Source organism: Puma concolor, chromosome B1 (assembly GCF_028749965.1).
Source record: "Puma concolor isolate L17-30 chromosome B1, mPumCon1.1.hap2, whole genome shotgun sequence".
Classification (NCBI taxonomy): Eukaryota; Metazoa; Chordata; class Mammalia; order Carnivora; family Felidae; genus Puma; species Puma concolor.
In genome coordinates, this window is record NC_141670.1 from 49,560,329 (window position 1) to 49,572,658 (window position 12,330).

The window sequence follows — 12,330 nt, forward strand, 5'->3', positions numbered from 1 at the left end:
CTTCTCGTCCTGGAATCTCTTCCCGGATTCCTAGGCAATCTTCCCTTCACCCTAGTTTGTTCTTTTCCTCCCACTAAGAAACAAAACTGTTTGAAGGGCATCATTTCAGGCAGCCAGGAACCTCCCCGTTCCTACTGGCCTAAAATAAGCATGCAGAGCCCATCAGTGAGCCTGAGGCTTGGAGGAGCAAAGTGAAAAGTAAAATCCCCTACACACTTGGTTCTACTCAAACTATAAGCTTTTATTGAATTTTACATATCATTCATCTGGGACATGATGACTATGCAGCTGGCATCTTCTCGTTCGTGAAATGATACAGCGCACATAAAGTCTCTTGCCCTGTGCCGGGCCCACGTGTGCCGAGCAGAGAGCTGTCACGGAGTGAAACTCGAATGTGAGTCTGCCTGGGCACTGGCAGTGGCTTCCTCATCTCTGAGCTGTCACACTCGCTGGAGTTACACGGGTCAAGGCTGACAGCTTGGAATTTAAGTTTCTCATTTTACACTTCTGATTTTATTAAGTTACAGACTGTTTCATAGTCTACTTTAACATCAGAAGGTTGCCCACCGACTTTACTGTACTCATGTTGAGTATGGGATTTGTTATTCACCAGGCTACACTTCCAACCAAACACAGAAAGAGCAGGCTTTGGCATCACAGCTTAGGAAGAACTGGAGAAGTGTTCTATTTCCCTACCCTGTGCAGTTTTCCCCATAACCTGTTCTATGAGAACAAGGGTTTCCCCTCTCAGATGCAAACGTGGAGGGAGAGCACTGGCTCCGAGCTGGAGGCTAGGGCTAAATTCTCTCCACTCCTCTGCGTACTCCTGACGCCTTCCTTCCTGAGTGGGGAAACCTTGGCACTGAACGGTTAAAAGGCTCACCCAAACCCGTGCTTCGAGACAGAGTCATAAACAGTACAACAAAATAAACGTGAGCTACCGATGGGGCTCAGCTAATGCTTATTGCCTATTCTGCTCATGTCAAAGCCTTCCGTGCTTTGGGAAGTTTCCAAATACGTGTTCCTGCACAGGAACTGTGACAGAGCTCCCCTGCCAGAAGATCGTGAGCCCAGGTCAACAAAGGTGGATAAGAAACAAATTCTTTAGCTGTAAGAGTAAGAGCAGAGTTTGTGAAGTAAATTCAATAATGTGAACCTCACCCACAGACAGGTGAGTGGGGAAATGAGACAGTTAATAAGAGAAGCCCTCAGGAGGCACGGATTTGATCAAGGGCACAGCTCATAAAAGTAACGATTGGGAATTTTCCTATAGGAAGTTTAGGAAACATGCCAATAGCAAGAAATGAGATGGCTCCAGTGCCAGAATTTTGACCTGTTGTCACTGAACCAGTGTCCTCAAGAGAAAATGTCCTTGTTGTTGTTGTTTTTTCCTGGGATCCTGGGTGCTGGGGAAAAGACTGCCCAACACACACAGGCAGGGAGCTAGGAATCCAACTTGGAGAATTCAGAGAGGCCTTGACGTTGTAAACCAGTGTGGGGAGAATTAGGACATGTTTGAAATTCGGACCCCAGGATCTCTCACACTGCACTCAAAATAGAGGTCTGCTTCAAAAGTCCTACCTACACCTGTTGTGACGTGGGGTACAGAGGAGTCCTTCGGAAGTGGTGGCAGGGTGAGGTGACGCAGGTGGGGCTAGAGGCAAGATGTCCCCGTTTTCGGTGTTTGCCGCAGCATGAAAGACGTGCCTCCGTACCGGGCAGGGCGGCCAGCTCACTGAAGAGGTACCGCTATCAGCTTACACTCAATCCAGAGAGGGTTTGGGGAAGGTCATGCACTTTGGCCCAGCGGGCATCTGGTGTGGGTGCGAGATGCATGTGACAGTGGGGGAGGAAGAAGATATCCCTCTAGAACCTGCCATGTTGAGTCTCAGATGGATGAGGGTATTTTTTTTTAGAGCCAGATCATCCCCCAAACCAGCTTGGGGATGGGGATAATGAGCAGATTCTAAGAATTCATGTATCAATGTCCTTCCAAATAAAAAATGATTCTTTATTATTACATTTTTAAAATCACAGAACCCCAGGGTGAATATTATTACACACACACACACACACACACACACGATCATTAATTTCTGGAGTCATTTCCCATACCCCCTCTCAAAAATCTGGCTGAGCTATGCCTCAGGGAAATTTTCCAGTTTCCAACTCCACACACCAATTTGGGATAAATAGAAACACTGAAGTCTTTTGGTTTTACCCATAGTTCCAAAGTGCTATTATAGGTAGAGTATTTGTTGGAGGAGATAATTTTTGCTGGGTTAGAATACAGTGAAGAATAAAAGAAGTTGCGTGTAGAGCTCTGGGTGTGGTTAAAATGTGAATCTGCATGCCTCCTGACCTGCAGACTTTATTCTCTTCCCCTTTCATGGTTTTGTTTTGTCTCTTCCTACAGGGACTGCAATAAAAATAGGTCTTCTATTTGGAATCACACTGGAGAGGAGGTGGTTCAGATGAGCAGTCTTGTTACATATTAAGTTACTGGGTCTACAATTGAGAAATCTGAACTCTGGGGTTACAAATCAAAATAAATATTATTTCAAGGTAAATAAACAAATTACTTGGCTGGCTCATGAAATGCTTAATTTTTTTTCCTAAAATCATAACCGCAACACGGACTTTTTGTTTTAGGCTGCATCCCAAGACAAAAATCAGGTAACCTACATCTTCAAAAGGACGCAGAGCATGCCTTCCGGTTTCTCCCAAGTGCTGAGAAATGGCTCCAGAGCCTGGAAGTCGTCAGGCACGTGGCTTGGGTTACGTGGCGTTCAGGTAAACACTGCCACACGCCCAACCTTGATGAACACTGACTACTTCTCTAAGTACGATGGTACCTGGGGGGGAGGCCCTCACTCAGAGAAAGGATGCAGAAGGGAGAAGTTAGGACAAGCTGGGAGCTGAGGACAACTCCGCTAAGAGACTCAGGTGACACAATGGAACGGGAATACTGAAGCCAGCAACCTTCTGAAAATATCACCACCACCATCAAAACCCATAAGCTTTTTTTTTCTAGTCAGGAAATCAAGGCTGAGGGGAACATTCGCATATACTGCTCACTAATACATTCTTCTTAACAGAAGAAGCTATTTTAAGAACATGAAAAGCTTTCAAGACATCTGTTTTCAGGGACAGAGCACAGTAACAAATACTTTTCAGAGCTGGTTCATTCTAAAGTCTATCCCAGGAACAAGGGCAGCCAACTTTCATGAGGTACTAAGACATGTTCCGGCAAAAATATTTTCACTTTCCTAAAGTTATATGCTATTTTCAAGTCCAAATATATTATAAATATCTGATCCTTTTCTGTTGGCAAAAAAGGAAACACTTTTTTTTTTTAAACTCTGAAGTTGGTAATATTTGTGTAGAATGAAGGTAGAATTTTACTCATTTTTTTATAACTCAGAACACAGATGAAATCAAAACGTCTGCAACTGTCCCTAAATTCACATCTTTAAAAGGTCCTTTCCTCCATTTACATGAATTCATCTGAATCATTGCCGTCCTGTAGGAAAGAGAAAAGGGACACTGTGAAAGCCTTCAAAATAAATAACTCCGTTTAAAAAATGTACACAATTAGTCTTAAGTAATAAGCTTCCTCACACGTAACTGCAGCGGTCAGAAAGTAAAAAGTAAAATCACTAAATTCACTCACGAATTCTCTATCTGAAAGTAGGAGCTGTTTAAAAGAGCTGGATTCTCTAAGTTGTCAATAACATAGTGACAAGTGACCAGCGGTTTCCAAAGTATGAAGTAAGGCTCAACTGACCTCGTATAGGACATAACAAGTGTGATGGGAAGAAAACGTAATTGCTCCTTCAACAAATACACCAAGATATGAATCCAAACAGATCTTGCCTCAAACCTTCTGCCCATGATACTGCCAGTATGCAAACCCTTCTTTGGTCTACATTCCATTATTTTGAGCCTCAAGGTTATCGCAAGATGTTTTTTGTTTTTTTTTTTCTAAATAGGAAAAGTGATTAGGAAGCCACAGGCTGGATACCAAGTTAGTTAGCCTGCCAAGTTATTGATTAAAAACCCGACATGATGGTATGTAGTATAAAGGCGCTGATTTTATTGTGTGGCTTATACACGAGTCCTGAAGGCCAAGTACAAAAGAGTGCCAGACTCCACTTTGAGCTACCGCATGCCCTGAACACTGCTCCGGGTGCCAACGTTTACTAATAGTGTAAGTTTGGGACATTCGCTTGAAAATGTCTCAACCTGAACATATCAATTGTTGCAGCTTCTCTTTCCCATTGTTTGATACCCGAGCTGTTAGAGAAGAGGAGAGGGCTCAGGCTTACAGGTGTATATGTTTTTCACCTTCTTAATAGCTCTTATGAAAGATGGGTAAGGAAACAGGAGATATAGGCAGGAAACAATGGTCTGAAGTCTGGTTTGATCTCCGGTTTCATTCAGTAGTTTCCTCTGTGCTTTTCTTCAATTAGCACAATGCACCCAGGCCACAGTAAAAATGTCTTAGATAACTGTACCCAGAGAAAACTCCTGTTGGTACTCTATGCCAGAACCAGAACTGTGACTGCTCTAGAGTCTGACGCTGAAATCACAGCATTACAGATGTTCAGAGAGTCACCATCTATCTCGAAGGTCAGCATTAGATCTGGAACACTGAGGAGGAAAAATGCTCTAAGATAATCTGGGTTGGTGACAATGAAAGTGTGTCACTCTCTATAAAGGCCGGGAGTCAGATCCGCAGAGTTCCGGTGTGTCTGCAGATCTGTATCTGGGGATTACAGTAACTTTTATTATTTTTTTTTTTATTTTTTTTTTCAACGTTTTTATTTATTTATGAGACAGACAGAGACAGAGCATGAACGGGGGAGGGGCAGAGAGAGAGGGAGACACAGAATCGGAAACAGGCTCCAGGCTCCGAGCCATCAGCCCAGAGCCTGACGCGGGGCTCGAACTCACGGACCGTGAGATCGTGACCTGGCTGAAGTCGGACGCTTAACCGACTGCGCCACCCAGGCGCCCCTACAGTAACTTTTAAATAGATGTCTGAGACCAAGACTTTATTTGGACAATTTTTACATTTAAGATTCCCTTTAAGAGTCAATATGTTTTTCCTTTTTTTTTTTTTTTTTTTAAAGTTTATCTATTTTGAGAGAGAGCAAGCATGTGGCAAGTGTGAGTGGGGGAGGGGCAGAGAGAGAATCCCAAGCAGGCCCCATGCTGCCAGCGGCCAGCACAGAGCCCAACTCGGGGCTCGATCTCACAAATTGTGAGATAATGACCTAAGCTAAAATCAAGAGTCAGATACTTAACCAACGAGCCACCCAGGCGCCCGAATATGTTTTTCAATGTAGCAAAACAGGTATCCTGTCATCCACCTATAAAGTGATAAGCAAATAAAACTGAATTGAAAGTTAACTGTTTATTGGCACCAAATTTAGAAAGGCTAGGTAGAAATTACAGATTGAAAAGAATTATTCTAAATAGAACAAAAGCTCAAAATTAAAACCAACTTCAGAGTGGAAGACTAATATTTTTCCTGATAAATTTATATGAGCTTAATTAAAAATCAAGTCCTATGAGCGCCTGGCTGGCTCAGTCGGCTGAGCGTCTGACTCTTGATTTCAGCTCAGGTCATGATCCCCGAGTCGTGAGATCAAACTCAGCAATGGGCTCTGCACTGAGCATGGTTCTTGCTTAAGATTCTCTCTTCCTCTCTCCCTTTCCCTTTGCCCTCTCCCCAGCTCGTGCTCTCTCTCTCAAAAAAAAAAAAAAAAAAAAAAAAAATCAAGTCCTATCTTATATAAACACTAGGCTTTAACTGAAAATCAACTGAGTGTGCAGCCAAATTAGATCATAAAAGGTCTGTAATCCCCTCAACAGCAGAAAGTTACAAGGAGAATTAAAACCTATTCTTTTGAAATCTGGGGGAAAGCTGTAAGAGTCCTTCCACTGCAAGAGAGAATAAAAATACCCAGTGCAAAAACTTCCTTGGAAATGTGAATCTGATTGAAACCTGGAACTCAGGGACAGAGGAACAAGCAACAGAGGGAAGGGGAAAGGTAGAAGAGTTCGTGATCCTTTGTTCTACAAATCTGACTTGCTAATCCTGGAACTTTTAACATCTGTCACTGATCAGATCACATGTGTGTGTGTGTATGGATATATGTATGTATATTTGTCTGTGTGTATTAATTCCAGAACGCTCAAACTTTAAAAATCAACAATGATGGAAATGAAAATGCCTAATGTCGTACATAACATTATATAGGTGCCAGATTTCTGCTGGCGTAGTCTCTAAATAACAGAACATTTTGATAAACAACAGTAAGCACAAAACAAAGACATTAGATTTAGGGTACGTTAAAGACTTGTTTGACTATTAAGCTGTTTTAAGAGTTCCAAGAAATCTAAGAGTAGTTTCCAGAAGCGATTAAATACATCTCATCGTCATTAATCCTGATACTGTGTGGGAAAAGAGCAACTAAGGACTCTATCAGTAAGAAATAACAATGACTGGGGTGCCTGGGTGGCTCAGTTGGTTAAGTGTCCAACTCTTGATTTTGGCTCAGGTCCTGATCTCACGATTCTGAAATAGACCCCCACATCGGGCTCCATGCTGGTGCATGAAGCCTGCTGAAGATTCTCTCTCCCTCTTCCTCCTTCCCTCCCCCGCTCATGCAGTATCTCTCTCAAAAAATAATAAAAAATAAAAAATAACAATGACCATTTATATTCATAGACTAAGGAAGAACTTTCATATATATGTCCTTGTTTAAATTTTAGTGCAGACCCATGAAGTAACAGGTCTCTTCCACTGCTGATGAAATCTCCCTCAGAGAGGTTACATCACTTCATTAGGCTTATCCAATTAGTAAATGACAGTTTAAGGCTCTAAACTTCAAATTCAAGGCTGTATTTAATTACATAATGCTACCCTGGAATGTTTCAGGATAAAGTACAAAGCTACATCTCTGACTCACAAAGAAGCCTCATAAATTTAGTTCTTCACAGAGACATGAATAAGAATATTGTTCTTACTCATTTTTAGAAGGACATCCAGATATGAACAAGGTGTAAAGTCCTACTAACAATTCCAATTTATGAACTAAATATGGGGTTTGACTAGATGACCTTTAAGGGATCTTACATTCTATTAATTATTTCTAAGCATCTGAAGCAATACTGCTTAACAGTATTTTCTGTGATGATGGAAATGTTCTATTTCTGCACCATCCAATATGGTAACCACTAGCCATATGTGGCTAGTATGACTGAGGAACTGAGTTTTTAAATTAAATTAAATTTTAATGAAATTTAAATAGCCACATGTAATTAGTGCCTAGTATCCTACACAACACAGATCTAAAGCATATATAGTTGATCCTTGAAAAACATGGTTTTGAACCACACAGGTCCACTTTTACAGATCTTTTTCAATAAATACAGTACAGCACTGTAAATGTATAAACTTTTTCTTATGATTTTATATTCTTGTCTCTAGCTTCCTTTATTGTATGAATACAGTACATAATATGTATAACATAAGATATGTGTTAATTGGGGCGCCTGGTGGCTCAGTCAGTTAAGCATCCAACTCTTGATTTTGGCTCAGGTCAAGAACTCTTGGTGTGTGAGCTCAAGCCCCGCATCGGGCTCTGCACTAACAGTGTGGAGCCTGCTTGGGATATTCTCTCTCTCTCTGCCCCTCCCTTGCTCACTCATGCTCCCTCTTTCTCTCTCTCAAAAATAAATAAACTAAAAAAAAAGGGGGCAAGTGTTAAATTGACTGTTTATGTTACGGTAAAGCTTGTGGTCAATAGTAGGCTACCAGTAGTTAAGTTCTGGGAGAGTCAAAAGTTATATGCAGATTTTCAACTGCGTAAGGGGTTGGGGTACCTAACCCCCCATATTGTTCAAGGGTCAACTGTATTTGTAAACTACACTATAAAATACGCAATATAGCAAATATATCCACCCAGTTTCAATCTTCTGCAGATTGTTAAGTGATAGCTAAACTGTGCTATTGCCAGTCACTTGAAAATAAATTCGGGGAAGATAGTACTCATGGACAAGAAGTCTCTGACATAGTTCTAAGAAAATAATTAGGTGCTGATGCTAAGAAGATTCTTTCAGTACTGTAATATGGATCATCATTGCTTTTTATCTTAGGAAGTACTATCAGACCACACTTCACAACAACGTACAACAATCTCTTTCCATGAGGTGACCTACTTTAAATACACGAGCAAGTCCACAGGGAAGGAGGGGCGATGCCTCATAGAATCCACTTGAGTGTACGATGGTTACCGAATCATGTCAAGCCATCAGCAACACACGAGTCGGTATTGGCTAGTAACTCAATTATTAAAAACTCTTAATTATTTTAAGGCACAACATTAGAGCAAATAACTTGAACATACCTGATTTGAAGACATATTCTCAACTTTCATTAGCGACGAATAGCTCCTAGAAGAAGAAACACACATTTGCAATCAGGTTATCCAGCCAACAAGTATTTCATGAACATATACCATGCATCCAGCACTGTTGAGGGTCTTTTTGGAAGAAAATATAATCACTGCCCTCAAGGAGAGTGCAACAGAAAAGAGGCAGAGATCTCTGAACAGTAAATAAGATGTGCCCAGTGCTTTATAGTTTACAAAGTGCTTCCTCAGACTCATGTCATCTCCACAATGACTGGGAGGTAGGTGGCATTATTCAGATGAGGAAATCCATCTACAGCCAAGAGCAGATCGGATTCCTAGTCGGGGCATACTGCCCAGGTTGCAGATGCTACAGGAATTCAAGCGGAAATGCATCAGCGTGGGCAGGGCTGCTGGGGCCCTCTCCTCAGATGAGGCAGAACCCAAAGGGAGCCTAATAAATATGTGGGATCAGTGAGGGAGGCAGACGCAGAGAATGGTAGGGGCAAAGACAAAGAGTTGGTGTTTATAATGACATTTCAAACCAATTCAAGTGGAGTCTGAAGGCCAAGTAGGGAATTAGGCTGGATGTGTAGGGCCCAATTATGTTGTTCTAATTGAGTGAGTTAACACAATGTGAACAGCAAGAAGCCACAATATAAGATGGGAGTAGAGAAGAGACATAAGAGATTCAACAGGCATTTAGTAAATATCCGTGATGTATAAAGCCCTATGCTAAGCCTGGGTGGAGGATAGGACAGGAAGAAAACAGAAAATGATGAATAAGCCAAAGCCTTGCCCCCAAAGAGCTTACCAGGAAGGGAGATAAGGCCTATTCAAGCCATAGCTATACAAAAAGTTCAATTAAAAATACACAAAGAGACAAAGGAAAGTGAGACCACATAATACCAGTGTTTTAAAAAGGGTAATCTGTAGTAGACAGAAGAGAGGGAGAAGGGAAATAAAGGCAAGGAGATTAGTTAATAATAACAGTATTTACCATTTACCAAGTATTCTTTATTTGCTAGAATCTGTGTTATATGCTTCAAAAATTACTGCTAACCCCAACCACCTTATAAGGCAATTGATAGTACTATGCCTACTGAATACCCTATGATTTCACTCATGTGGAATTTAAGAAACAAAACAAATGAGCATATGGAAAGGGGGTAAAAAAAAGAAGGAAACAAACCACGAGAGATGATTAAATATGGAGAACTGAGGGTTGCTGGAGGGAGGTGGGTGAGGGATGGGCTAAATGGGTGATGGGTACTAAAGACGGCACTTGTGATGAACACTGGGTATTGTATTTAAGGGATGAATCACTAAATTCTACTCCTGAAACCAAAATTACACTACATGTTAACTGGAATTTAAAAATTTGAAATGAAAAAAAAAAAAAAAATGAACATACAGGAGGCAGAGTCAGGGAAGTTAAGGAAGCTGTCCAAAGTCTCCCTGCTAACCAACTAGTGGAGAAGCAGGCTTTTGCACCCACATCAGACTCCTGAGCTCACACTCTTGCCATCATGCTCCAGGCTGCTGCAACGTCCCCACCTGAGGACACGAGTCCATGCTGTTAGCAGCTGTCCTGGTAAGAAGGGATAAAGCTCAGAGAATCAAGGATGACATCAAGGTTTCTAGCTTGGGCAATCTGAAGAAAGTAACGCCACAGCTGAGAGATATCCAAGTAGATGTGAACTGTAGAAACTGAAAACTGAGAACTGGAGAGAAGAAATGTCACAGTTAGAGACAACCATCTGGGAGATAACTGGAGACAGATCAGGTGAAGGATGTCAGACAAAGTGGTGTCTGGAAGAAATAAGTAGGTGAGATCCATACACTACATGAAAGGTATGCTGAGAAGAGTGGGCAGGGCAGGAAATCTCAATCATGGCTGCCCTGTTAAACCACCTGTGGAGGTTAAAATGACGATGAGTACTCACAAGCCAGGTTCCAGAACCAATGGGTCTGAGGGCCCCTCCTCTGAGCTCCATCCCACCCATCCAATGGCCTGACACTTTTTTGGGTACCTCAAAGGTATTTTCAGATTCATATGTCCCTGTGCAACTCATGGTCACCCCACTACCAAAAAGTTTCGTTCTTTTCCAGGACTCCCTAGCTCAAAGAACTGTATCACTATCCATTCCATTTCATAGACCAGAAACCCAGGAGCCATTCTTTTTCTCTGCCTCCCACACCCTCAATCTGAACTATCTTCAAATCTTGTGATTTTATCTACAAAGTTACTTCTCCCTGGTCCACTTCTCTCCACCTCCACATCACCACCCTATTTCAAGCTACCAACATCTGTTGTGTGGACGACTGCTCGAGCTTGCTAGCTGGCCTCGCCACACCTACCTGGTTCCCTTCCCAATCTGGTCAGCAAAGCAAGATTTCCAAAACATAAACCTTTATCATACTTGGGTTCAAATTTCAACCTTCTAGGCTCCCAATTTTGAAAAATCTCTATCTCAGGTAGCCATAGTCCCTATCTTTTTCCTTTCTGATTTGTTACTCACTTACCCTCTGTTAGCTACATTTCTCCATTATTTATTTCTTCTGGCTTCAATATCCACATGGTGGAACCTGGTCTTGATGTTAATAGTGTTTGTCACACTACCACAAAGGCCAAAGAAGTGAACACAAGACTGAAATGGAGTAGGTAAGCTTTTACTTGGATGTGACAACAAGTTCAGCTATGGAGATGAAACCACTGGACACACTGAAGACACACTGAAGACAGCCATGGATACTCTTCCCTAGTATATGCCAATAAATGATGGTGTCTACTGGGAGACTCCCAGGTAACCTGCTTAAAGGTTTTCTCCAAATGCCTGCTCACTAAAACCAAAGGTAGACCGAGTAGAAGCTGTTCTCCTTCTCTCACTCTCCAAGCCAAGGTCACTTCTAAGACTCCAACTACTTTGAAAACCTGTGTGGAGTCTCTCCTGTTATTTTCTCTTACTCTATGTATGGCTTGTAAGGTAGCAGTCATGGAAAGAAAATAACACGTGAGGATTCCTCCCTACACCTAACTCTATGCAAAGAATCTCTAAACTAGAACCCCATTAGATCCTAGCCTGACAGGGCATGTGTGAGCTACAGAAACTGTCTAAGGAGCTAACGAATAAGGTGGTAAGTCAGAATTAACACAAAGTCTAAGGAAGGGGAATTTTTACAAAATGGTTAACAGAGGGTGTTAATATACTACCCTCCCAACAACCCAAATATTTCTAAAATCTACCTGAGAGGATGGTCTTTATGGAGACTTATGTACATTACCAGATCATTACAATTTCTGCACACTGAGGACAAGGAGGAAAGGGCTCCATCTACAAGAACAAGATGGAGTTGTCTCCAGGGGCTACTGTTGTGCCTCTGAAAAGGAAGTCAGTGCCTTCTGTGTGGTAGGCTTTGCCTTGTTCACTGCTGAGCTGAAGGCTGATGGATAAGATCCTGCCTAGAGCTCAAAGAACTTGGGATAATGCAATGGCAATTTGATCCACTTTTTTTTTTCCATTGCCATTCTTGTTCAAAAAGCTGAGAGGGTAAAGGAGACCAGAGTCTAAATAATGGTTTCAGAATTGGAAGGAAGCTGGAGATCTGTGGATGTGAGGCTGTTGAGTGTTTCTTCACTGAAACCATCTGGAAGCACTGGGGATAGCTTCCAAGATAAGAATAGCTTCCTGGCTTCTCTGTAGAATCCCCTGCAGATTCAAAAGTCAATTTCTTAAGCAATCAGAGCAACTAAAGTGGACATTCCCTACCAGATGTTCCAAATAAAAGAACCAACTGCTGGTGAAACTTAATAATAAAATTTTCGCTGTCAGAAAGCCAAGAGAAAGACTTTGGAATGAGAAGCTTCTGTAGGCACAGCATTTGACCTCTCAGGTGGAAGAGTCAA

General features: G+C 41.8%; 1 protein-coding gene across 3 annotated transcripts in view; it reads right to left on the reverse strand.

The window, feature by feature from the left end:
* Positions 1-220: 220 nt before the first annotated feature.
* The window catches only part of CCDC25 (coiled-coil domain containing 25), a 42,078-nt gene continuing 29,968 nt past the window's right edge, over positions 221-12,330 (reverse strand). For all 3 annotated transcript variants that reach the window (XM_086703754.1, XM_025921504.2, XM_086703753.1), the window contains 2 exons: positions 8,421-8,466; positions 221-3,523 (listed from right to left, as the gene is read on the reverse strand). In XM_086703754.1, the coding sequence (XP_086559880.1) occupies positions 3,494-3,523; positions 8,421-8,466 (76 nt within the window). In that variant the 3' untranslated portion in view covers positions 221-3,493. The remainder of the gene's footprint in view (positions 3,524-8,420; positions 8,467-12,330) is intronic.